The sequence below is a fragment of the Dendrobates tinctorius genome, unplaced genomic scaffold, assembly GCF_039654945.1.
Source record: "Dendrobates tinctorius isolate UK_male_01 unplaced genomic scaffold, ASM3965494v1 ptg000518l, whole genome shotgun sequence".
NCBI lineage: Eukaryota > Metazoa > Chordata > Amphibia > Anura > Dendrobatidae > Dendrobates > Dendrobates tinctorius.
This window is the reverse complement of record NW_027362177.1, coordinates 54,520-82,199: the sequence shown is the minus strand read 5'-3', so window position 1 is coordinate 82,199 and position 27,680 is coordinate 54,520. Positions and strand designations below refer to the sequence as shown.

General features: G+C 48.6%; 1 protein-coding gene across 1 annotated transcript in view; it reads right to left on the bottom strand.

The window, feature by feature from the left end:
• Positions 1 to 27,680, bottom strand: part of LOC141078220 (ubiquitin carboxyl-terminal hydrolase 34-like) — a 99,115-nt gene that overhangs the window by 24,006 nt on the left and 47,429 nt on the right. The window contains exons 17-25 of the mRNA XM_073565019.1: positions 23,860 to 24,017; positions 23,333 to 23,411; positions 7,011 to 7,137; positions 6,821 to 6,928; positions 3,473 to 3,577; positions 3,187 to 3,311; positions 2,800 to 2,923; positions 1,765 to 1,844; positions 8 to 148 (exon numbers count right to left, since the gene is read on the bottom strand). Coding sequence (XP_073421120.1) covers positions 8 to 148; positions 1,765 to 1,844; positions 2,800 to 2,923; positions 3,187 to 3,311; positions 3,473 to 3,577; positions 6,821 to 6,928; positions 7,011 to 7,137; positions 23,333 to 23,411; positions 23,860 to 24,017 — 1,047 coding nt within the window. The remainder of the gene's footprint in view (positions 1 to 7; positions 149 to 1,764; positions 1,845 to 2,799; positions 2,924 to 3,186; positions 3,312 to 3,472; positions 3,578 to 6,820; positions 6,929 to 7,010; positions 7,138 to 23,332; positions 23,412 to 23,859; positions 24,018 to 27,680) is intronic.

Sequence of the window (27,680 nt, the reverse complement as noted above, 5' to 3'; positions counted from 1 at the left end):
TGCATACCTTCACTAGAAAATGTGTCAGGAATGTGTAGACCACGTTGTTATTGAGGAACACGCGTTCATCCATTAAAATACTTTTAATATATTCTGCGAAAACTGGATCCTCACACAACAGCTTGATGCAGTTTTTTGCCAGTTGAGACTAGATTTCCAAAAGAAAGGAATAATTTACATAGTGAAGTGAATAGCTTTCCATTTATTTGCTTTCCAAAATTCCCACAGCCCAATATTCTTTATTAAAAGGGGTTATGTCATGATGTCAACTCCAGTCAGTAGGCTCAAATGGATGGGGGGAGGAGGGGTCCTCCATTAGGAACAATTTTCTTTGGCCAAGAGTGGAGACTCGCTTTGTAAAAAGGATTATCACTCAGGTGGACCCAAGTAATCTATGCATTACATGGACAGTTGTTCATCTGACCACTGGAGGCTTTCTACAACAGTAATGGCCGATTTACAGAATCAAAGCAGAGTTAAGGCTGGTTTCACACTTGCGCTTTTTTGTGCTGCGTTTTTGTGCATAAATGCGCATGCGTTTTTTTCCTATACTTAAGATGGGTGCGCACTGTCATGCGTTTGTACGCGCATGCGTTTTTTTGTAGTGTGCGCCCGGTCGCACAAAATGCATCCTGTTGCATTTTTTGTGCGTCCGACCTGTCTCAAAAAAACGCATGGGCACGCAATTCACCCAAAAACCCATTAAAGTCTATGGGAGCGCTGTGCAAAAAAAGGCATGCTTTTTTTTTTGCAAAAACCATGCGCAAAAAAACAAGCCGAAGCATAAAAACGTAAGATGCGTTTTTATGCGCGTTTGCACTGCGCACGCAGCGCAAAAAAACGAAAGTGTGAAAGTAGCCTTCCTGAGGAAGGACCCCGGTGCTCTTGGAATTTTAAAATTTACATATTTAGTAGCAGGGCTGTGGAGTCGGAGTCGGAGTCGTGGAGTCGGTGCTCATTTTGGTGGAGTCGGAGTCGGAGTCGGTATAAAATGGACCGACTCCGAAAATATATAATAAATTGGGTACAGTAATTCAATGCAGAATATGCTGAATATTTTTTCATATGAGTTTGGGAAAGTTATGAAATGTCCTATAAATGGCTGTTCTATTCCTGATCTAAGGCTACATTCACACAAAGCGTTTTTCCTGTGTTTTTTGAGGATACGTTTTTCAGCTGCAAAAGCTGATCATCTTTTTAAAAAACTGCATCACCTGAAAGGTTTTTGAGCTAATAGATGTTTTCAATAGCAAAAGCAGATTAGAAATCTGCTCTATCCATTTATCCATATCTGTCTATCCATATCGTATCTGTACCAAAAAGAATGAAAACCGGGTAGTACACCAATATATATTCTGTTCTATCTAAATATCTTGATTATTGGATCATAAAAATGATTAAATGTCTGAGGTTCACATTGTACTACAATAAATTTTTCACTTAAATATAAGCAATATGTGTGGGAGTCTGAGTCGGAATTGTGGAGTCGGAGTCGGTGTAAGGGAAATTGAGGAGTCGGAGTCGCAGGTTTGGCTTACCGACTCCACAGCCCTGTTTAGTAGAAGGCCACGTATGTTCCTATTTTTTGGGGGGAATATAGAAAATATCTGAATTTGGGCCACCATCTGGGAACAGAGAAATGGAAGAATTTGTTCTGCTATCATCATGATGGACTTATTTCTTTGTACAATTTTAGAAAAATCCTTTTTGACCTACAGATCAGTTATGGGTAGCATGAGCATAGTGTAATAATACACGGCATACCTGTGTTTGGCATAACTCAGTCCAGAGTTTTGGAAACAATGTTAGGTGCAAGGAGAGCCCTTCATATGCAATCAAGACACCTGCAAATTAAATCAGTGTTATCAATATACCGTAGGCTTAAGTGGATGGCAACAGCTTCTTAATGAACCCGTTGCAGCACCCATGCTTTTAATACGTATATGCGCATGGAAAGAGACCAAGAAGAGCGCTGCTCTCAGGGACATAGCGCTGCTTTATTAGAAGAATGCTCCCTGCATGTGAGCAGCTTCACCATCTACCATCGTCACACCGGTCTGTGCTCCAATCACAGCAAAGACCAGTGAGATGGTGAATGATAATGAAGCTGCTGACACAGGGACAAGTGTGATAATTACACTCATCCCTAATGACGTGGCGGTGATCGGTCTTCTCAGATGATCTCACTGCTAAGTGAGGAGAGACCAGGAAGTGTTCTCAAACGCACGGCTGCTGGGGACATCACTGTACTGTCTGAAGACCGATCACCGCAGCTCCACCAGCAATGATCAGTCCTCTTTAAGCCATTTAATCAGGAGTGTACTTTAAATCGTACCAACAGCAATATCATCATCAGTATGATTACTTTATTACACATTTTTACCGGTAACCCCCAAAGTCTGTGCTGCGGACTGCACTAAATTACGCAACGCCCTGCTCGTCACTCATGCACTGATGGCCGCCTGGTAGCAGAAGAATTTTTCTTAGTTTCGTGCAGCTCAAAGCAGCAAAATTGATACCTTAGTTCTTCCGGGCAGAATATAAAAGCCATCGTGAGGCTATAGTAAGCATGGGAAACCATCCATAAAATGCAGAGTTAAAAAAAAAAAAAAGTAACACACCATTTTTCTTTACTCACTTGAACTTGAATGAGGCTATGGGGCAGTGACAGAGACAGCCCGTGGTTCAGAGTGCCACACTTCTTGGGATAAAAACAAACATACAGACCCAAGCATCTACCCTCATACAACCCCTATAGAAAGTAAACTATTAGGAACCTGTGTTATTACTGGTACTTACTTAGCTTGATTAAAGCTTCAGTAAACTTTTCACAATTGATTGCCACACGGCACAGAAGGTGGATAAACTGATGATATGAAGAAAGGTAATCCAGTAGCATGCGGTCATAAACGTCATCTTTACCCTGAAAGCACAAAATAGGGAAGCGTTCCTAGAACCAATCACAAATACATGATCAGGGCATGGTTATAACTTCTGAATGTAAGCAGGAAATATTCCATTCATTGACCACAAATAGAGGAGCTGGAGAGTGGTGAGGAACAGAAGCAAATTATATATTAGAAAGATGCAAATACGGTGAATAAGCTTTCTATACAAAACTGAAATTCCCCTTTAATAGTTTTGCATCAGGTAAAAATACAATGGGAAATCTGTACTTTCACCAACCTTGCTGGATTCCACCATTGTGGGCAAGAGGCACATATTAAGTTCAGGGCGGGGAGGACGGATATTGCTTTTTCCTCCAATAAGTTTCATATTTTCACGACAGGGAAAGTAGGGACCAAGGGACACTGGAGAAAAACAGGAAAAAAACATAAGATCTGGAAAATCTCATCATTCCTTTCCTTATCTTGTCCATTACCATCAACACCTTCTGTGATCACGTGCAGATAACACACAGTACATAGAAAAATAAAAACTTGGAGAATAACCTCCAGTAACAAACACTTACTTGGGATATTGCTATGATGGTATGTACAATGATTGTGCTGAAGAAAAGGAACCAATGTGTGCAAGAAATCATGGGGGCTCAGGAGCACCAGTTCCTTCAGGACATCTAAGAGCAAAAGTAAATGTTTATTAATAAAAACAGGATTACAACAATCTTCCACCATTACAGGATATTATAACATGAGAATATTGTTAACGAATAATAACGAGTGTAAGGGAATATCCAAACCATGAAGACGTGGGACACGCAGGTTTAGCAATGCTACATGTAGTGGCACAGAAAACACAACTGGCTTCTTAATGAGTGTAATGTGCAGGGGACTAAAACTATGAAGGCAATTTTCCTTTTGGATAAAAGGTCTCTTAAAGATTACGTAAACCTATTTTTAATTTTAACCAGAAGTGAAAGTTGTGAAACTTTGCAAAACGCATTATTAGAAAGGATATTTGTCTACATTTCTGTAAAAAAAAAAAAAAAAAAAAAAAAAAAAGTGCATGTAAGTGGCCATCAAACCCCTGCATTTGTTTATCTTTAGCTGCGCTAATATCAGAACGTACAGTACTTATATTGAGTGCAGATGATAGCAGGAAGGCTCAGCAACAGTATCTCGCTAGCTCTGGGGATATGCTGCTGCAGGTGGTTTTCATGAGGAGGAGACTGTTGCTGACCAATCATCATCTTCGGTACTCAAAATGAGCACCCTCTGATATCAATGCAGCTAAAGAAGGCAAACAGGGGAAAAGCAGGGATTGGGGAGCCACTTAGACTGAATTTTTTTCCCCCACAAATTGAATACTCCCTAAAAGGATTATTGGTACCTCCTGCAAAAGCTCTTTCTTGGAGCCTTCACTAGAGGACACAGGTAACCATTGGTGTATGTTGTTGTTGCTAGGAGACACTAGGCAAAAAAGTTAGCTCCTCCCCAGCAGTATACACCCACCGATGGGCACAAGGCTCAGCAGTTAGTGAGAAAGCAGAAGTAATGATAAAATAACTATACAAAAGGCCCAACAAAGGGAGGGTGCTGTTGGTCCCCCAATGAGGGTTCCAAGAAAGATTTAGGGGACACAGGTAACCATGGGTGTATGCTGCTGTTGCTAGGAGACTGACACCAGGCAAAAAAAAGTTAGCTCATCTCAGCAGTATACACCCACCGACTGGCACAAGGCTCATCAGTTAGTGAGAAAGCAGTAGAAGTAATGATAAAATAACTATGCAAAGGCACAACCAAGGGAGGGTGCTGTGTGTCCCCCAATGAAGGTTACAAAAAAGGTTAAGTACCAAAAATCCTTTATCACTTCATTAGAAGATACACAGGTGACCATGGGACATCCAAAAGCAGTCCTAAGGGAGGGAACAGAAGAAACATGTCCATTTCAGGTCGGACAACGGAAAACTGCTGCTTGGCGGACCTTTCTACCGAGGCCAGCATCTGCCGAGGCATAGGTATGCACCCAGTAAAATCTTGCAAATGTATGAAGGGAAGACCAGATAGCGACCTTGTAGATCTAAATTGCAGAGGCCTGTTGGCGAACGCCCCAGAAGTCCCCAACTATGAAGGAGACGGTCTATGCTTAACTCGATAAGCCTACAATATGGCAGAGCAGATCCAGCAAGCGATAGTAGACCTGGAGGCTGGGATGGGCAGAATGAAGGAAGGACAATATCCTCATTGAGCTGGAACAGGGAGACTACATTGGGAAGTAATGAAGGAACTGGTCGTAGGGCCACCTTGTCCTCATGGAGAACAAGGAAGAGAGTGCAGCACGAGAGGGGGCCGCCAATTCAGAGACCCATCTAATAAAAGTGATCGCAACCAAGAATGGAACCTTCCAGAAGGGAGTGATGTCTTGAATAGGTTCAAAGGGAGGTCCCTGAAGAACGCTAAAAACAGCGTTATGGTCCCATGGATCTGCAGGGGGACAATATGGTGGTGGTAAGAGACCAACTCCCTGAAGGAAGGTCGTGACCTGGATATGAGGGACCAAGTTCCGTTGGAGCAGAATTGAGAACACGGATAACTGACTCTTCAAGGTATTAAGAGACAACCCGGGCTCCAAGCCTGATTGTAAAAAGGACAGAAATTAAGGAAGAAAAAAAAAAAAAACATGGGGGCTGTGAAAGAAGGCTTTTCAGGTCTGATGACAGACGCAGAAGAATGAGGGTTTCCTCATCTTGATCATGGTCTGTGACGAAAACCTGCTTCCCTCAGGACTGAGGCTTCAACAACCAGGACGGGGAAGAGGGGATCCACCCAGAGAAAGTAGATCTGGGTGATCTGGGATTCTCCAGGGTGCTTCTGTGAGTAGGTAGACTAACTCTGTGTACCAGGGTCTTCTGTGCCAGGCTGGAGCCACGAGGATGACCAACGCATTCTGCTTTGGTCATCTTGATGAGTCTGCGAATCAGGAGAAGAGGTGAAAAAAGGTACCGAAGGTGGAACCGAGACCTTGGAATCCAGGGAGTCAGGTCCAAATACCAGGGGATTGCAAGACCTTTCATCAGGGATGCCATCAGATCAAAGACAGGGGTGCCCCACCCTGATGGTTGATGTATGCCACGGCATTGTTGGACTGAATGCAAACTGTGTGGCCTGCTACAAGATCCTGCCAGTGGAGTAGGAAGAGGTAGATGCATCTAGAAGGTGCACCCACTGGTATAAGAGCTTGAGATCCAGGATTGGGTTAAGTGAGCCGTCCGTCTTTGGGACCACAAAGAGGATTGAAAAGAAACCTTAGAAGCGCTACGGAGAGGAGACGGGTATTATGATATCTGCCCGGAGTAGAGAGGACATGGCCTGAAAGAACACGGGGGACCCTTGGGGGGGGCAGGACAAGAAGCAGCGTCGGTGGGGGAGAGAAGAAAAATCTATTTTGTAACTGGTGGTAACGATCTGCCTTACCTAGGTGTCATTGAATATGGAGAGCAAAGCATCCCAGAAGAGAAGACAACGGCCAGCCACCCTGAGAAGATTTCTAGGTGGGGGGCGACCAGTGATGCAGAAGATAATTTATTAGATTGGGACACTAAGCTAAAACTGATGAGCTTTGTGCCAGTCGTTGGGTATATACTGCTGGGGAGGAGTTAACATTTTTGCCTATGGTCAGCCTCCTAGCAACAGCAGCATACACCCATGGTTATTTACGTCCCCCAATGAAGCGATAAAGAAAAAGTGATTTGCAAATTTTCACAATTTTCCATGGTGAAAAAATTACTAAAAAATAAATATGAACATTTAGTTACTGAGATTTCAACAGTCGCCAAACAGGAAATAAAACTAATCCAGTCCCTTCCAATCCTAATCCCACCACTTTATTCCCTAAAGAATGACAATAGAATAAGAATTACCGATGCAGGCGTTTCTGAGCTCTGCTGGACTGTAGGAATTTAACAGGGTTAGGAGTTTGTGAGCAAATTCAATTCTCTCTTGCCACTGGATGAGCGCCTGCTTCACATCTGTGGATACAGAAAGGCATAATTAAGAGCGCACAGATGTAAACTCCATGTAACACAAGTCTATACTACATTACACACCTACCTTTTCTCTGAAGATAAGGACGGGTGGATTTAAGGACAGAAAGGAATATGGACAAAAGCTCCACCAAGTCCCCAGTCACATGGCAAGCTGTGGCCTCATGGTACATCATATGTAATGTGTTAAAGGACTGCAATACAGAGTTCACAAGAAATAAGCACTGTAGTATATATAATGTGGTCAGTATGAAAGATAATATTTCATGCACAATAGAAAATACTTTTTAATTTCTTACTGAAGAAACAAAGAAATATCAACTAGAATTCTACTAGGACTAGTAAACCCCACAGTTCATTCACAGGACCTTGTCCTGATAATCAGGTCATCAGTCTGGTGAAGCACATCCACCCTATTCACACATCATTTAGTGCCGGTGACAGGGAATTTCTATAAGTGGCTTTAAGGACTCTTTGCACTGTAACTCCTTACTTTTTCACATAGGACAGCACATTATACAGCGCTCCAGCTAGGTAAAGGAATCAAAATTTTTATTTAATGCCTAGATTTTTTAAAAATTTAAGAACCATAGGGTAGCAAGGTGGCTCAGTGGTTAGCACTGCAGCCTTGCAGTGTTGGGGTCCTGGCTTCAAATCCCACTAAAAAAAACAACTGCAAGGAGTCTGTATGTACTCCCTGTGATTGTGGGGGCTTCCTCCTACATTCCAAAACCTTACTCTTAGGGAATCTAGATTGTGAGCCCCAATGGGGACAGTACCGATAATGTCATCAATGTGGAATTAATCACGCTACATAAAAGTGAGTAAAATAAATAAAGCGCTTAAAGGGAAGGTGCCGTGTTTTTTCATAATTTAATGTAAAAAAGAAAATAGTATAAAAAGATATTGTCCCCTAAGCTTGACTCAGTGGTGTGTATGGATTTTTTTTTTCTGTAGTAATGCAGCCACTGGAGGCTGCCATCTTACCTCTCTGGCTGCTGAACGACACTTTCCATGCTCATTTACGGCAGTCCCTGGGCATGAGAGACAAGAGTTGGCTGCCGACCCTATCTCTTTCATTGCAGCAGCATCAGGAGTGAACTGGCCACGCCTCTGTGGGCAGCTCAATTCACAGCTGTAGGTGTGGCCAGGCGCCATCTTATTAGAGCCCAGTGCGTTCCTTTTAGCTTCATTTACACTATTGCAAGCCCTGGATGCTGTACTGTTCCAGCATAACGGCTTGGATGTTCACTCTGCCCATACCAGCCGTAGGAGAGGAACCAGGACGAGCTCCTGGACACCAAGCTGCTCTTTCCAAAACACCCGACCTGCTGCAGCCCCTGCTCTTGCAAAACATAGGAGGAGCTGCTCCCTGCTGTTTCAAAACACTTGGCCATCTGCTGGACATCTAATCCTCTCCTGTGTGATACTGACTGCTGAGCCCTGTATCTAATCCTCTCCTGTGTGATACTGTGTGCTGAGCCGTGTATCTAATCCTCTCCTGTGTGATACTGACTGCTGAGCCCTGTAGCTAATCCTCTCCTGTGTGATACTGTGTGCTGAGCCGTGTATCTAATCCTCTCCTGTGTGATACTGTGTGCTGAGCCGTGTATCTAATCCTCTCCTGTGTGATACTGACTGCTGAGCCATGTGTCTAATCTTCTGTGTTCTACTGACTGCTGAGCCGTGTATCTAATCCTATCCTGTGTGATACTGACTGCTGAGCTGTGTATCTAATCTTATCCTGTGTGATACTGTCTGCTGAGCCGTGTATCAAATCCTCTCCTGTGTGATACAGTCTGCTGAGCCGTGTATCTAATCCTCTCCTGTGTGATACTGACTGCTGAGCCGTGTATCTAATCCTATCCTGTGTGATACTGACTGCTGAGCCGTGTATCTAATCCTATCCTGTGTGATACTGACTGCTGAGCTGTGTATCTAATCCTATCCTGTGTGATACTCACTGCTGAGCCGTGTATCTAATCCTATCCCGTGTGATACTGCTCTCCTGAAATACTCTCTGCTGCTGTCACCCTGCTCCTCCACCATATATCTCCCTCGGTGCCCCCCATAGACCAGCACACTGCTCTCCTGAAATACTCTGTGCTGCTGTCACCCTGCTCCTCCCCCATATATCTCCCTTTGTGCCCCCCATAGACCAGCACACTGCTCTCACCCTGCTCCTCCCCATATAACTCCCTCTGTGCCCCCCCCATAGACCAGCACACTGCTCTCCTGAAATACTCTGTGCTGCTGTCACCCTGCTCCCAGAATCCTTGCTGCCTGCCATCCTCAGTGACCGAAGACCCCATTCCTCACCTCAGATCCCGTCCTGGCGATGTGTGAAAGTGAGGCGACAGGGGCCTAATATATGGTGGAAGGAGCAGGGCGACAGCAGCACATAGTATTTAAGGAGAGCAGTGTGCTGGTCTATGGGGGGCGCCCTGTTCGGTGCCAGGGATTGTACATAGAGCGCTGTGTTTTATACACATGGATGGACCGTCTGCTTGTCTGCTCCACAGAAATCCAGGAAACATGTCTGCTGACTGATGGCCTGTTCTGATCCATACTTTACATGCAAAGACAGTCAGTAACTTTGCAGGCCCCATCAAAATGGCTGCTCACTGTGTTCCTAGATGTCATCCTCTCTTTTCTCTTAGCAAACACCCAGAAGGGGAGGAGAGGAGTGACATCACACCCATGTCAGCAGACTCCACCCATAATTACTGCAGTGCAGTAATGTGAGCTAGTTGCACTAGGTTTTTGTGCCAAACTTCAGTAGCTGCTCCCCCTAGTGTTAACAAGTGGAAATGCCAAACTTTTTAAAAGATGGATTTTTGGTTCTTACCGTAAAATCTCTTTCTTGGAGCCTTCATTGGGGGACACAGATTACCATGGGTGTATGCTGCTGCTGCTGCTACGAGGCTGACACTATGCAAAACAAGAAAATTAGCTCCTCCCCGGCAGTATACACCCACCGACAGGCACCAAGCACCTCAGTTGGTGAAAAAGCAGTAGGAGAAGCAACGAGAAAACTCAACATATGTACCAACCCAACAAGGGACTCTAAGACCCAACACGGTACAACTTAAACAGGGAGGGTGCTGTGTCCCCCAATGAAGGCTCCAAGAAAGATTTTACGGTAAGAACCAAAAATCCATCTTTCTTTATCGCCTTATTGGGGGACACAGATTACCATGGGACGTTCCAAAGCAGTCCCAAGGGTGGGAACAGCAAAAAAGGAACGAAAGAATCGGAAAAAGGCTTAGGTCGGCCGGTGAGCCACCGCCGCCTGCAGATCCTTCCTACCAACAACTGCATCAGACGAGGCCTGGGTATGAACCCTGTAGAACCTCGCAAAGGTGTGCAAGGATGACCAGGTTGCGGCCTTGCAAATTTGCATGGCCGAAGCCTGGTGACGAACAGCCCACGAAGCCGCCACAGCCCGGGTGGAGTGAGCTCTTACCCCCAGAGGGGGCCATTTTTCCTGAAGTCGGTACGCTTCCAGAATGGTAGAACGAATCCAACGAGCGATCGTAGATTTGGATGCCGGAAGTCCTTTCTGGCGACCTTCAGAGATGACCAGCAAGGAATCAGACTGACGAAAGGAAGAGGTCCTGGTGAGATAAACACGCAGGGCTCTAACTACGTCCAGTTTGTGGAGAGACTTCTCAAGCGGATGAGAGGGAGCCGGACAAAAAGATGGGAGAATGACATCCTCATTGATATGGAAAGAGGAAACCACCTTTGGAAGAAAAGAAGGAACGGGCCTGAGGACGACCTTATCCTGATGGAGAATCAGGTAAGGGGAACGACATGACAAGGCCGCCAATTCAGAAACTCTTCTGATGGATGTAATGGCAATCAAAAAGGTGACCTTCCACGAGAGAAGGGACAAAGGAATGTCCTGGATAGGCTCGAACGGCGCCTTCTGGAGAGCGCTAAGAACGAGATTGAGATCCCACGGGTCTATCGGCGAATGATGAGGAGGAGCCACATGGGAGACCCCTTGGAGAAAGCTTCTCTACCACAGGTCAAAACCTCTCTCTCTTTGGAAGAGGATAGAGAGAGCGGAAGCCTGGCCCTTGAGTGTACTGAGGGACAGACCCGCTTCTAAACCAGACTGAAGAAACCCAAGGATAGATGGGATAGAAAAGAACATTGGGAAGACTTTTTTATCATCGCACCAACGGAAAAACGCCTTCCAGTACCTATGGTAAATGCGGGAAGAGGCTGGTTTCCTGGCTCTGATCATAGTTTGAATAACCTGACTGGACAGACCTGATTCCTTCAGGATTGTGGTCTCAACGGCCATGTCGTCAAACTCAGAGACTGAGAATTCTCGTGGTAAAAGGGGCCTTGCGAGAGAAGGTCTGGACGGTCTGGAAGCCTCCAGGGGACGTCCGCGAGCATGTTGACCAGTTCCGCGTACCAAGGCCGTCTTGGCCAATCTGGAGCGACAAGAATCACTGGTACGCCTTCAGATTTTAACTTTTTGACCACTCGTGGGATCAAGGCCAGAGGCGGGAACAGATAAGGAAGTTGAAACTGGGACCACGGAATCACCAGAGCGTCGCACGCGATGGCTAGAGGGTCCCTGGACCTGGCTACGAACTGCGGCACTTTGTGGTTCATCCGAGATGCCATGAGATCGACATCCGGGGTGCCCCAACGGTGGCATATCTGATCGAAGACTGAGGGGTGCAGGGACCATTCGCCGGACGCTAGGCCCTGACGACTCAAAGTCGGCTGCCCAATTTTCCACCCCTGGAATATGAACGGCGGAGATTTCCGGAACGTAACGTTCTTCCCAGCGGAATATCTTGGCCACTTCCGACATTACTTGCTTGCTGCGCGTGCCCCCCTGATGGTTTATGTACGCCACGGCTGTGGCGTTGTCCGACTGAATACGGACCGGCATGCCGGAGAGGAGAGGATGCCAGTGAAGAAGGGCCAGGAAGATTGTTCTGATCTCCAGAAGATTGATTGAGAGGAGAGTCTCCTGTGGGTTCCAGCATCCTTGGGCCGCTTTCTGATGGACCACGGCTCCCCATCCCAGAAGGCTGGCATCGGTGGTGATGACTTGCCACCGAGGCGGAAGGAAGGACCTCCCTTGGAGAACTGACGCCGGCAGTAACCACCAAGTGAGAGATTGCCTCACTCTGAGAGGGAGCCGAATAGGACGGTCCAAGGACATCGTGGTCTTGTCCCAGGCTGAAAGCAGAGCCAGCTGGAGGGGGCGAAGATGAAACTGCGCAAAGGGCACTGCTTCCATGGAAGCCACCATTTTGCCCAGAACCTTCATGCAGGACCGAATGGGAATGGGAGTTGGCCTCTTGAGAATTCTGATGCCCTTGGAAAGAGCCGCAATCTTTTCCCTCGGAAGAAGCACTCGGGCTAGCTCCGTGTCGAATTCCATGCCCAGAAAGGTCAGACGCTGAGTGGGGATCAGAATGGACTTCTCCCTGTTGACTAGCCAAGCGAGGCGGCCGAGAGTGTCCAGAGTGATCTGAAGACTATGGAGGCAGTCCTGACGAGACGAGCCCTTGATCAAAAGATCGTCCAGATAAGGAATGATGAGAATCCCTCTGGAGCGAAGGATGGCCATGACGGTCGCCATCACCTTCGTGAAAACACGGGGCGCTGAAGCTAGGCCGAAAGGAAGAGCCGTGAACTGATAGTGGTCTCCCTGAACCGCAAAACGAAGATACTTCTGATGTTGCACACAAACCGGAATGTGCAGATAGGCGTCCCGAATGTCCACAGAGCAGAGGAATTCCCCGGGCTCCATGGAGGCAATCACCGACCGAAGAGACTCCATTTTGAAATGAAGAATCTTCACGTGGCGATTGAGCAACTTGAGGTCCAGAATTGGACAAAGGGAGCCGTCTTTCTTCGGGACTACGAAGAGATTCGAGTAAAACCCGGAAAACCGTTCGTTTGAGGGAATGGGAACAATCACTCCGGCGGAAAGGGAGGCAATGGCCTGGAGAAACCCCGGAGTCTGGGACCGCTGTCGCGGAGGCCGAGACCGGAAAAAACGTCTGTTCAGGGGAGAAGCAAATTCGATCTTGTAGCCGGATGCGACGATTTCTCTGACCCAAGCGTCGTCGACAACAGACAGCCAAGCATCCACGAAAAAGGAAAGTCTGCCTCCCACCCTGGAAGAACTTCCAGGTGGGGGTGACTCGTCACTTGGAAGAAAACCTGCCGGAACTGGTGCCTGAAGCCCTGGAATATTGTCCTCTAGATCTCCAGCGGGGAGCTGGTTTGTAGGATGGCTTTTTCTGATCTCGCTCTCTAGTGGCCGATGAGCGATCCTGCTGGCCAGATCTGTCCGTGGACGAGAAGGGACGAAAGGGCCTAAACGGGCGAAAACCCCTTCTATTAAGGAAACGTCGTGGGCGAGACTGGGGAAGAGAGGTGCTTTTACACCACCAGTGGCATCGGAGATTAGCTGGTCCAGCTTGGCTCCAAAGAGTCTAGAACCGTGGAATGGCAGATTAGTAAGGGACTTTTTTGAAGTGGTATCCGCATTCCATGACTTTAGCCAAAGAACTCGGCGTATAGCTCCTATGTTGCTATTTGCCCTGGCCACGCACCCGGCTGCCTCCAAGGAGGCGGCCAAAAAGGTATTTACCCGCCTGGTTAATCTGATCTGCAAGATCTGCCAACTCGTCCTGAGGAGCTGTTGCCAATATGCCCCTGCGAAGGATTTTTGCCCAAGCGGATATGACTTTCGCTACCCAGGCTGATGCGAAAATAGGACAGAGAGGCGCCGGATGCCTCAAAAATTGACTTAGCCAGAGATTCGACCTGCCTGTCCGTAGGATCTTTAAGCGATGCCCCATCTGGTAGGGATAGCACCGTTTTGGAGGCTATCCGGGAAACCGGGGGATCAACCTCAAGAGCCTTGGCCCATTTTGTGAGCAGGTCTGCCTCAAAAGGGTACAGCACATCTAAGTACTTGCGGCCTGAGAAACGTTGCTCAGGTCGCTCCCAGTGTTTGGCCAAAGTAGTATCGAAATCTTTGTGATTGGGAAAGGTCTGAGACGGAGGTCTTGCTCGTTTAAGGAGTACAGAGCATTCCTGAGGGGGAGCCTTGTCCTGCTTAATTTTAAGGGTTTGAAAAATAGCCGAAGTGAGACTATCGACCATGTCCCGCGTTTTAGAAACATTGTCTGCCTCTGAACTCGATTCCGATTGAGAGTCATCGCCAGACCTGGAGTCGCCATCGGAGGAAGGAGAATGCAATCTGACAGGCTCAGAGGTACCCTGCGAGCTAGAGGACGAGGTAGACAGAGCCCGCTTCCTAGAGCTCCTGCTTTGTCTGTCTCTCGGAAGGTCACGGTCAGGAGCGGACGACTCACCCTGAGAGGCGGTCGGCGCGCAGGTGGCAGTAGACAGCTGTGGAAGTCGTTTCAAGACCTGGACCAGCGACTGGGAAACCTTAGTCAAGTCAGAGACCGACTGAGACATCACAATGGCCCACTCCGGGGGAGGTTGAGCGTCCTCGGCCCGGGACTCTGCGTGCTCCTGGGATGCAGACATAGCGGAAGGACTGAAGGACGGGCAAAAGGGGGACGGGCGAGCCGAAGCCCACTTCTTCTTACAGCGCGCACAGGCGTAATGAGTAGCGGTGGGCCTGAAGCAGAGATCCCTTGAAGGATTGGGCATTAGTAAAAATGCGTTGAGAGACCACAATAGGTCGTGAGAAAAACTGCAGAGGGGAGCTAATTAGCACCACAGTGTAGAGCCTACCCAGATTCAGATGAGCAACCGAATGGCGAAGTGTCCCCCAAACAGCGCAGGAAGAGAGATGAGGAACCAGGAAACACCCGATAAGGAAGGAGGGGCGGAGCTTTGCAGCCGTGCCGCGATTGGAGAAAGGCGGAGGAAGCTGGAGTAACAAAGTGAAAGGAGCCCTGTGATGGGGTAGAAAAGGGCGCGCAGGAAAGCGCGCTCAGAACAGAGGAGGAGCGCGCTGAGGCGCCCGAACGAAAGTGAAAGTGAAACTGACCCGGACTCCGGACGCCGCAGCCCCGCACTGCCTGAACCGATGAAGCCACTCCGGGGGGGCGATATAAGCGCCGGTATGATACATGATACTGCGCTGAGGGCGACGACTCCCCCTATGCTCACTGACCTGTCCCCTCTCACCGGAAGGGAGAAGCGCGGCTGAGAGGAGAAGGGGCGGGAGATTCAAATCTGGGATGTAGAGGTACGCTGGCTGGCAGGCAGCTGGGTATGATGTGGGGCCTGGAGGGATCGTACTGGCACTTACCTGACATCCCTGAAGAGGCTGTCACAGGGGCCCACGGTGAAAGCCACTGGAGAAGATCCTCTATGCCCACATCTTGCAGAAGACGGCGTAGACCTCCTGCGACAGCCCTCTTCCTCTCAGCCCTGTCCAGAGAGAGGGGTGAGGAGGGTAATTGGCAAGGACTAGCCACCGGTCCACAGCCCCTAGCACCGGAAGGTGATAGGGCCAAAGTCCTGCCTGCGGAACTGAGAGGTGCGATGTGGATGACGCCACACTGCTCGCTCAGCCGCCTGATATGGGAAATCAGGGTGAAGCTACACCCTGTTTCCTGACGGAGAACCTGAAAAATAAAGCAAAAAGATTAAAAGATTCGACAGGAAACCTAAAAGAAAAAAGGGGATATTAATAAGAGCGGATCTGGGGAGATCCCGGTCCGCCTCCTACAGACACTAAGCACAAACTGGGGTGCTCGGTGCCTGTCGGTGGGTGTATACTGCCGGGGAGGAGCTAATTTTCTTGTTTTGCATAGTGTCAGCCTCCTAGCAGCAGCAGCATACACCCATGGTAATCTGTATCCCCCAATAAGGCGATAAAGAAATTATTTTTCATATTTTACAAAATTACAAATAATATTTTTTAAGAAAATGTAAACATTAATTCTTTACATTTTTTCAATTGCTGAAAAACAGGATTTTTGGGTTGCTTACCGTAAAATCTGTTTCTCGGAGCCTTCATTGGGGGACACAGAGACCATGGGTGTATGCTGCTGCCACTAGGAGGCTGACACTATGCACAAAAAAAGGATAGCTCCTCCTCCGCAGTATACACCCCACCATCCGGCAGGAATTTCCTCAGTTAGTGAGAAAGCAGTAGGAGAAGTAACAGAATAGATTGAAACAGAACAGACAACTCAACTGTACATAACCAACAACATAAGAACAGGAGTTGTAGAACATGGGAGGGTGCTGTCCCCCCCAATGAAGGCTCCGAGAAACAGATTTTACGGTAAGCAACCCAAAAATCCTGTTTTCTCGTTCGCCTTATTGGGGGACACAGAGACCATGGGACGTCCCAAAGCAGTCTCTGGGGTGGGAAACAAACTTCCATCAGGCCAGTGGACTCACCACCGCTGCCTGCAGGATCCTTCTACCTAGGCTGGCCTCCGCCGAAGTGTAGGTGTGGACCTTCTAGAATGTCACAAACGTGTGAACAGATGACCAGGTTGCAGCTTTGCAAAGTTGCAGCGCGGAAGCTCTGTGGCGCACCGCCCAGGAGGCACCCACTGCCCAGGTAGAGTGAGCTCTAATTCCCTGAGGGGCCACTCGATGCTTGATCCGGTAGGCCTCCAAAATTGCCGACCTGATCCAGCGAGCAATAGTAGCTTTGGAGGCTGGCTGACCTTTCCGCGCCCCATCTGGAATGATGAAAAGAGAGTCTGACTCCCTCAAACGAGTCGTTCTAGCTAGGTAGACCTTCTTTGCCCTGACCAAGTCCAGCTTGTTCAAGGAGCGCTCCCGAGGGTGAGTTGGACCCGGGCAAAGGACGGGAGAACAATATCCTCATCCAGGTGGAAAGTGGACACCACCTTAGGAAGGAAAGAAGGCGGAGTCCGTAGAACTACCTTGTCCTGGTGGAGCACCAAGAAAAGGGAACGACAAGAAATGGCTGCCAAATCCGACACGCGCCGGATGGAGGTGACGGCTACTAGGAAGGCTACTTTCCATGAAAGGATAGGGAAACTTCCCTGAGAGGTTCAAAGGGAGGACCTTGCAGAACCTCGAGAACCAGATTAAGATCCAATGGATGTACGGGCGCACGGTAGGAGGAGCCGCATGAGCCACTCCCTGAAGGAAGGTCTTGACCCGAGGACGGGAGGCCAGTGTGTTCTGGAACAAAATGGATAGCGCCGAGACTTGACCTTTTAAAGAGCTGAGGGCAAGGCCCGCATCAAGGCCTGCCTGAAGAAACGCCAGAACAGAAAGGGGAGAAAATGACATGGGCGGAATGTTATTGGCCTCACACCAAGTGAAATAGGCTTTCTGGCCCAGATCATGGTATGAATAACCTGATCGCTTCAAAACCTTGGACTCAATAGCCTCGCCGTCAAATTGGGCGGCCGAGAATTGAGGTGGCAAATCGGGCCCTGAGACCGCAGATCTGCCCTGTCTGGAACCTTCCAGGAGGAGTCCGCGAGAAGGTTGACGATGTCCGCGAACCAAGACCTTCTGGGCCATTTCGGGGCGATGAGGATGACTGGACTTCCTTCTGCTTTGATTTTCTTCAACAGCTTGGGAAGAAGGGGAAGGGGAGGGAACAGGTAGGGGAGCTCGAACTAAGACCAAGGAATGGTCAGAGCATCGGCGCCCCTGGCGAGAGGATCTCGAGCCCTGAATACAAACTGTGGGACTTTCCTGTTGAGGCGAGACGCCAGCAGGTCAACGTCCGGAGTTCCCGAACGACGGCAAAGCTGATGAAATACATCCGGATGTAAGGACCACTCTCCCGCCGCGGGACTCCCGCGGCTGAGAAAATCGGCAGCCCAGTTGTCCATGCCGGGAATGTGCACCGCGGATATTGGTGGAACTGAAACCTCTGCCGAGTGAAGAATTTTGGACACTTCCGCTAGGGCTGAGGCACTGCGTGTCCCCCACTGGTGGTTGATATCTGCCACCGCTGTGGCAGTCTGTCTGAATATGGATTGGCAGGCCCCTGAGAAGTCTCTCCCAGTGAACGAGAGACAGATAGATCGCCCGTATCTCGATGACGTTGATCGGCAGAGCTGTCTCTATTCAACCACCGACCCTGCACAGTGTGATTGCGAAATATTGCCCCCCCAGCCGAGGAGGCTGGCATCCGTTGTCACAATCTGCCAGTGAATGAGAAGGAATGACCGTCCTAGGGCAATGAGCGGTGACGTCCGCCACCAAATGAGGGACTGCCTGACCTGGTATGAAAGGCGAATTGGACGATCCAGGGAAAGAACAGACCTGTTCCACCGAGACAGGATGGCCTGTTGGAGGGGTCTGGAGTGAAATTGAGCAAAGGGAATCGCTTCTGTCAACGCCACCATCCTTCCTAGAACTTTCATGGTTGTTAGGAGAGATGGAAGTCGTGTGATCTGCAGCGACCGTACATCTCGCTGCAGAGAAACTATCTTCTCCTCTGGGAGAAAAACCGTCGATCGACGAGTGTCGAACAATAGGCCCAGAAACACCAGACGTTGTGTCGGAACAAGGCAGGACTTCTTTTTGTTGACGAGCCACCCAAAATTGGACAGGGTGTAGAGGACGATGGTAAGATTTTGGCGAGCCTGGTGAAAAGACGGAGCTTTGATCAGAATGTCGTCGAGGTACGGAAAAAGAACGAGACCTCTCATCCTCAACAAGGCCATCAACGCCGCCATGATCTTTGTAAAAACTCTGGGTGCGGTGGCGAGACCGAAACGGCAGTGCAACGAACTGGTAGTGGTCCTGGTGAATCGCAAAACGCAGGAATCTCTGATGCCCGGGAAAGATGGGAACATGTAGATAGGCATCTTGAATGTCTATTGAACACATGAACTCCTGCGCCTCCATGGAAGCGATTACCGACTGAAGAGACTCCATCCTGAAATGACGCAATCGGACCCTGTTGTTCAGTAACTTGAGATCCAGGATGGGACGAACTGCACCATCTTTTTTCCACACTACAAACAAGTTTGAATAAAACCCTGTGAAACGTTCTGATTCGGGAGCGGACAAAATCACCCCGGAACTGAGGAGAGAGGTGATGGATGCGAAGAAACCCGGACTAAGGCAGGGTCTTTTGGATGGACTCGAAGAAACGATACCGGGGACGAGAAACAAACTATCTTGTATCCTGGGGATACAACTTCCCTGACCCAAGCGTCCTCTACTGAGGCAAGCCAGACGTCTCTGTAGAAAAGGAGTTGACCGCCCAGTTGGGAAGGACCCTCAGGACTTCCTTGATAGTCATGCTGCTGTGGACCAACCAGATCTGGACCTGGAGGATCTGCCCTGGGATGAGTGAGATCGCCAGGAGGGAGTGGGTCTGAAGGAGACCTTCTTTCTATCCTGGCGTGCCTGCGGCCTCTGTTGGTAGACCGAAAGGGCCGAAACTGACGCCTTAGCGGACCTACAAGGCTTGGACTGAGGAAGGAGGGAACTTGTGCCTCCAGTGGTGTCCCTAATAATCTGGTCCAGCTGGGATCCAAAGAGACGCGCTCCCTGAAAAGGCAGATTGGTAAGGGACTCTTTGAAGACAAATCCGCCTGCCAAGCCTTGAGCCAAATTGTACGCCGGATTGTCATCACGTTGCTGGACGTCTGAGGCGACCAAGACGCGGCATCCAAGGAGGCAGAGAGCAGATAATCCCCTGCATGGGAGATCTGGTTAGCCAGTTTGGCCGATTGCTCCGGTTGGGCTTTATCTAGGATGCCCTTGAGGAGATCCTCCGCCCAAGTAGCTATGGCCTTTGCTACCCAAGATGAAGCAAAGGCTGGGCTTAGCGCCGCCGCTTCGAATACTGACTTTGCTAGGGATTCTATAATTCTGCCATTAGAATCCTTTAGCGACGTCACACCTGAAATCGGAAGGACCGTGTTGATAAGATAGTCTGGACACGGGAGCGTCTACAGAGGAGGAAGCCGACCAGTTGTCGGTGAGCTCTTTTGAAAATGGATAGAGCACGCCGAGACGCTTCCCTCTTTGAAAGCGTCTGGTCAGATTTTCTCTCTCTCCCTGGTAAGCATCTTGCCAAACTCAGAGTGGGAGGTGAAGACTCTGGAAGGTGTTACTGCCCGTCTGAACGAAACCTCCTGATCCGAGCGTTTTGCAGGGGAGTCTGTATTTCGAAGGTGTGGTTAATCGCAGCAATGAGGTTCTGTACCGAAACCTTCATGTCCGCGTCCTGATCCGAATCCAGCTCTAAAATCTCTTCGGATGACGCATTCGAGAACGCTTCACCTGACTCGGGTGAGGAGGCACGGGAAGGCGACTGCTGGGAAGGACAATGTGGAGAGACCAGGCCAGGAGAGTATTCCGGCCGGAGATCCTGCCTGGGTCTTTTGCGGCTTCTGCTGGCTGGCTCAGATGGAACCCCTTGCGACCTGCTGGACCTTGCGGAAGTGTCCAGGGGCAACTTATCAAGAACGGCCACTAGGGACAGACACCCTGGTGAGGTCCGCCACTGATTGTGATAAAGAGGCCTAGCCAGGAATAGGGGGGTCCACACTCATGTGGCGCAATAGATGGTTCCTGGACGGCATCGGGCTGAATTGCAGTCTAAACCGAGGGGAGTGGGAAAGTTCTCTGTGCTGGTGGACGGGCACGTTCCGGGAGAAAGAACCCCGAGGAGATGCCGGAAGGTTGAGGGAAAGAAGGCAGAGGAGGGTGTCAGTCTGCAGTTGCAGAGCTACTCACAGTCCGGTGGCCCGAAAGGCGATGTGCCCAGCTCGTCTGAGATGCATGGCCGCAGTAGAGGATAACGAGGAACCCCTTTCCGCTGCCCGGTGTCTTCCAAGGCGTCCGGCTGACAGGCTGCAAAGATGGCGGCAGCCTGAGGTAAAAGGAAAGCGCGGTTAAGGAGAGAAGAAGAAGGGCGGAGCTAGCCGCCTGACCCAGAGAGAAGACCGCCCGCTGCCCAGCTACAGACTAGGAGGGTGGGTGGTCCTAGAACGGGCGGGAGAGCAGCCCGCCTATAACAGAGGGCGGGGGGCGTGGCCGCGACGGCCGAGTAGGCCCGAAATGAAGCCAGGGACTAAATTAGTATCGGCGACCGCCTGTCAGCGCGGGGCGGCGCGGAAGTCCTGCAGCGCTGCCACGGCCACCCAAGAAGAAACCGCCGCCCGAAAAAAGCCCTCACGATAGAATGAGGAGGGCGGCGGCGGCGGGTGGGGGGGACAAGGCCCGCGCCGTATCCGGGGCCTGGCATGTGGCGCAACAGAAAGTGCGGCGGCTGCCGGGAGGCGCAGGCAGCTGAGGACCCTGCGGCACTGCCCTGTGCCGCTCCGAAGAATCCTCCAGTGGTGTCTTCAATAAAGGTACCTTGTAAATCCAACGCTGTCTGAGTCTATTTTCCCAGTGTCCGCGCCTCGTCCGACCGACAGGCTCTGGTAGGCGAGTGGGTGGGAGGCGGGGGAGCAAGGACCATCCATATAGCTGGCACGCACCTGTGCAAAGCTCTTGGTCCTGCTGCGGAGAGCTATGAGGATACGGGGTTGCAGTACACGCCGTACTCAGTCTCTTGTGGGACTACAGATGTGACTATTCACTCTGTATCCCTCCGGGACCCTGAAAAGGAACGACGCACGACGAGGTAGATATGGGTCTAATGAAAGACCCGTGTCCACCTCCTACTGACACTAAGCTAAACTGAGGAAATTCCTGCCGGATGGTGGGGTGTATACTGCGGAGGAGGAGCTATCCTTTTTTTGTGCATAGTGTCAGCCTCCTAGTGGCAGCAGCATACACCCATGGTCTCTGTGTCCCCCAATAAGGCGAACGAGAAAAATTTTTTTTGGGATGTCACCTTCCCTTTAAGTGACTTATTGCCTGGAGCTCTTGCAATAGCATAGATCTAAAAGTATGGGTTGCCTGCCACTAGAGGGATGATGGGAGTTGACTTCACTCAATGGTATTAAAGGGATTTTCTGGGATCACAATTTTAACTTATCCCTAGAGTTGGACCTCGTTGATCGGCTGAATAGAGGGGCCATGGTGCTCATTTAAAACCTCTTAAATGTTTAACCTACTACGTTTACTTACAAAACCATCTGTTAAATAGTGTCAGTACTGCAGTGTTGTCCCATACCAGTGAATAAAACAACGCAGCACCTTTGTGGGGGTTCATAGAGTTGGACTCCACAGATCTGACACTGATGGTCTAACAAGGGGCTCCAAGAAGAAACTGGAGGATAAAGAGCATTAACACTGAAGTCCAGAGTTGGATGTAATCTCTATTGCACATTTGATAATTTTTTCATTTGTCAACCAAAAATTATAATATGGTGCCTAAATGATTAGATATAGGACTCTCGAGTCTTGCTATATGCAAGAGGTGGGGAACCTCTGGCCTGAGGGCAGTTTACGGCCCACAATATCATTTCCACCCCCCCCCCACCCCCAGGTCAAATCCCAGGGACTGCTGTGCTTCAGCGGCCAGACCGGTTTTACCCCTGACACCAGCTATTTAAATCTTCCCATACACTGTGAGCTCAAAAGCAGCATTTCACTACTGAACACTGTGGCACATGCAGATCCTGATGTTTGTCAGTATTAGCGTCAAGATGCTCTTTGAAGGTGGAGTTAGTGTGCCCTGCGCTCTCTACTTTGAGGATGAAGCAAGAAGTCTGTTTTTTTGGTGCTGCATCAGCCCCACTGTATTTATGTCTTATGTGATGTGTGTGTGTATAATCAGCAGTCTGGGTGTCTCCCATGTGATGTGTGTGTATTTAACAGCAGTCTGGGTGTCTAACATGTGATGTATATATAGCAGTCGCAGAGTCTCCTATGTGAAGTACATACACCTACCAAAGTGTCTCTTATGTGTCTGTACACACAAACCTTAGTGTCTCCTATGTGATGCGTATGGATAAATCCCAGTGTCTATATAATGTATACAGCAGTCTTGGTGTCTCCTATGTGATGTATATACAGCAGTCTCACTATCTTATGTGATGTGTATACTGCATACCTCCAACTGCTTGAGTTCAATAAATGTACCGCGAGCAGTGATAATTTCCTACTGTGAGGAGACCTGTAGTGTAAAATACATCTATGTTCAGTACAACTTACTGCTGTGAACAATGCACTACAAAACTTATCGGAAAGAGTCACCTTGCGCTCCGGACTGATGCAAACCTGGAAAAGCAGTTGCGAGTAGCAATATTATTACCATCAAACAACTTAAAGAAAAGCAGTTCAAGCCACCACATTAGGGGCAAGTTAATTCTTTGACCAAATATAGAAGGATCATTTTCAAGTTAACAATTTTGTATGGCCTCCAAATGAGCTTATAATTACCGAAATGGCCTATAGAAAAAAGTTTCCCCATCTCTGCTATATGCAATAGATCTGTTTTCTATATGTACCATTCAGATGCCTGAGCGTAGAGCATGTGTGGCTTACCTCTGTCATCAGGATTAAGCCTCTATTAAATACAACAAGAAGCCTGTCTTCATCAGACTCTAATAATATTCTGAAGGCACTGCAATACACACACGTATACTGGGTTACTAAATCACATATTGTAACCAATGTACACAACTACGCATTTTAAGTGGTTGCCCAGAAGAAATAAAACTTTGCCCAATCACAGGCAGCAGTGGTCCAGCTGTTGGTGGAGTGGTAACACCATCACTTCCTCTCTCTGCACAGACCATGGAGCGGTCTGCGCTAGGTCCACATGGGACCCGACGAGTATGAATGAGTTTGTTTTTTCTTTTTTTACATGTCTTGTACCTTTAGCAAAGTGGGTTTTGTTTGCCCAGACAACCCCTGGCAGGTATACATTAAATAAGTGCTGATATGAGATAAAATAAGCACACATTTATAAAATGACTAAATATTTAAGGGTTACTAGAACATAAAAAGCTTATTAACATGATTGGAGACATGACAAAACTGCAAGTTCAGCTCTTTCCACTCTCACTTACCTTATTAATGTAGTCCAACAGGAGCGGCCGTCTAAGCAACGTAAATAGCAACTTATTGTAGTTTTCTTAAACTGCTTGATATCCTCAAGCTCCTCTTCTCTCATGTCTGGTCTCTGAGCTACAAACAGTTGCATGAGGTTAAACAATTCTTCTACAGCCTAGAAAGAAACAAAAGAAAAAGAAAAAGCTAAAAATATGCTTGAAAAAGTCCTTGGAAAATGTATTTCAGAAATCAACAATTCTTGGCTCTGCAATGTAAGCAGCAATCCATTTAAAAGGGGTTTTCCTGGACTAAGATACTGATTTTCATTTCAGATAGGCCATCAATATCAAATCGGTGGAGGCCAGACCCCCAGTTCCCATGCTGATCAGTGAACAGTAGACACTGAGGCTGAGTGCACACGGACTTTTTGGCCCTGCGGATTTTTCCGCGCAGAATTGAAGAAATCTGTATGTCAAATGACCTGCATTTTTTCTGCGGATTTCTTCCATTTTTAGCGCGGTTTTCTTGCGGTTTTCCACTGCGGACTCCCCCCTGCGGATTTGGAGACAGGGGAGGTGGAAAACTGCACAAAAGTAGTAACATGCTGCGGATTTTGTACCACAGGAAAACCGCGCGGAATAATCCGCAGCGTCTGCACAGCGTTTTTTTTTACATTCATTTTAATGGTACTGTACATCACAATGCGGATATGCGTTTGTGCGGAAAAATCCGCTGCAGATCCGCTGCAAATCTGCATCGTGTGCACACAGCCTAAGGGAGCAATGAGGCTTGCCCCTGTTTACCATGCTCAGACAAACTGGCCAACAGCTGTGCTGGATATCAGATCCCAACAGATCTGAAATCACTATTAACATCCTGGTAAACTACCTTAAAGATGCTAAGAAAAAATAGCATGAAATAGAAAACACACCAATATGGCTTATGAGGTTCAGCCCTGCACCAAAGATCCAAGTCACAGTATGATCATCATGACATGACCAAAGGTGCCCACATTAGATCCACAACTACTTTGTATCAGCTTATATTTCACTTAGCCATACCAAATTATCATCATGTTAATCTTATCTATGAGGTACTTAAAGGATTATGAATAACAAAAGCAGGAAATGGGTTATGTCTAAAGGATAAATCCAGCCCATATAAAGCTCATATTGATTATTATTTATTTATATAGCACCATTGATTCCATGGTGCTGTACATGAGGAGTTACATACAAATTACAGATATCACATACAGGAAACAAACTAACAATCACAGACTGATGCAGAGGGGAGAGAGGACCCTGCCCTTTCGGGCTTACATTCTACAGGATGGTGGGGAAGGAGACAGTAGGTTGGTGGGTTGCAGTTCTGGTGTTGGTTGAGGTGATATCACCGGTAGTGGTGAGAGAGAAGGAGGTAGCGGGCTCATTGCAGGCTGTAGGCTTTCTTGAAGAGGTGGGTTTTCAGGTTCCGTCTGAAGGATTCAAATGTGGTTGGTAGTCGGACTTGTTGAGGCAAAGAATTCCAGAGAATAGGGGCTATTCGGGAGAAGTCTTGGAGGCGGATGGGTGAGGAGCGAATAAGTGTGAAGGAGAGAAGGAGGTCTTGGGAGGACCGGAGATTACGTGAGGGAAGGTATCGGGAGATTAGTTCAGAGACATATGGGGGAGACAGGTTATAGATGGCCTTGTAGGTCAGTATTAGTAATTTGAACTGGATACGCTGAGGGAATGGGAGCCAGTGAAGAGATTTGCAGAGGGGAGAAGCGGAGGAGTAGCGAGGAGAGAGATGAATTAGTCGGGCGGCAGAGTTAAGGATGGACTGGAGAGGTGCGAGGGTGTTGGCAGGGAGACCACAGAAAAGGATGTTGCAGAAGTCGAGGCGGGAGATGAGGGCATGCACAAGCATTTTAGTAGATTGAGGGTTGAGGAAAGGACGGATTCTGGAAATATTTTTGAGCTGGAGGCGACAGGAGGTAGAAAGGGCTTGGATGTTCGCTTTGAAGGACAGGGCAAAGTCAAAGGTTACTGCGAGGCAGAGGACTTCCGGTACTGGGGAAAGTGTGATGTCATTAATTGTTATAGCTAGGTCGGGTAAGGAACATCTGAGAGATGGAGGAAAAATGATGAGTTCAGATTTGTCCACATTGAGCTTGAGGAAGCGAGAGGAGAAGAAGGAGGATATGGCTGATAGACACGCTGGGATTCTGGACAGCAGAGAGGTGACGTCTGGGCCAGAGAGGTAGATATGAGTGTCATCAGCATAAAGGTGGTACTGGAATCCATGGGACTTTATGAGTTGCCCCAGACCAAGTGTATAGATTGAGATGAGTAGGGGTCCTAAAACAGAGCCTTGGGGGACTCCAACAGAGAGAGGGTGGGATGAGGAGGTGGTGTGGGAGTGGGAGACGCTGAATGTGCGGTCATATTAGGTGACCCCATCCTTTTCCACCACTCTGATCCCCCTCTGATCTAGAATGAAGAACCTCTCTGGCAAACGAGAGTCCACTGTTTATTAAATGTATTGTCAGCTGAATGGCCACCATGTAATGCAATATATCCCCTGCAGTGGCTTTACCTGGGGGCCATCAAGTCATCATCAATGAGACAACCTCTTAGAAAGTGGCTCTAGATTGCCCATCTATTATATACCTACCTAAAATTGTCCATCATCCACTTCCATCTGGATGTCCTCGAATCCCACAATCCACCACGCCGCACCAGAAGTACGCCGACCACCAAATTGTAATACCCAAGTGATGGGTATTCCAATATGGCACCCGCTGTTGGTACCAGGCTCTTCCACAGTACCACCAGCGGGACATCGCCGGAACCCCCCACCTCCGTGCAGTCACAGCCGGCAGGAAATACCGCGGCTTGCGGCCTGTGCTGGAGATGGGGTTAGGACGCCCTCTGGTGGCACCGCACCCCATCTCCAGCACAGGCCGCAAACCGTCTTTCCTGCCGGCTGTGAGAGGGGTACAACGATGGGGGTAGGGGTACATCGAGAGGGGTAGGGGTATAATGAGGGGGGCGTAATGAGTGGGGTATATAATGAGGTGGTATTATAAGGGGGTGTAATGAGAGGGGGTTTTTATTTAATCATATGAACATATTTCATCATCTATTATATACTTACCTAAAATTGTCCGTCATCCACTTCCATCCGGACATCCTCGAATCCCACAATCCGCCGCACCGGAAGTACGCCGACCGCCATATTGGAATACCCAAGTGATGGGTATTCCAATATGGCACCCGCTGGTGGTACCAGGCCCTTGAACAGTACCACCAGCGGGACACTGCCGTTACACGCACACTGGACCCTCCCGCAGCCGGACCCCCGCTAGGACCCGTCGCCGGACTACACGCGCCAGATCCCGCTGCTGCCTGCCCACCTCCGTGCAGTTACAGCTGGCAGTAAAGACTGCGGCTTGAGCCTGTGCTGGACATGGAGTGCGGGCGCCCTTTGGTGGCGCCGCGCCCCATCTCCAGCACAGGCCGCAAAACATTGTCTTTCCTGATGACTGACTGCACGGAGGTGGGTGGGCCACCACCCCCAGTGCCAGAGTTGCCCCCATCGTGATGTCAATGCCCTCCCGATGTGATAGCATCGGGCCCACATCTAGTTTGTAGACTATGCATATATGTGTGTATATGTACATTATTAAAAAAAATAAAAATACAATTTATTATATACAGCTCTGGTAAAAATTAAGAGACCACTGCAACATTTTCAGTTTGTCTGATTTTTCTCTTTATAGGTATATTTTTGAGTAAAATGTAAATTGCTCTTTTATTCTATAAACTACTGACATGTCTTCGAATTTCCAATC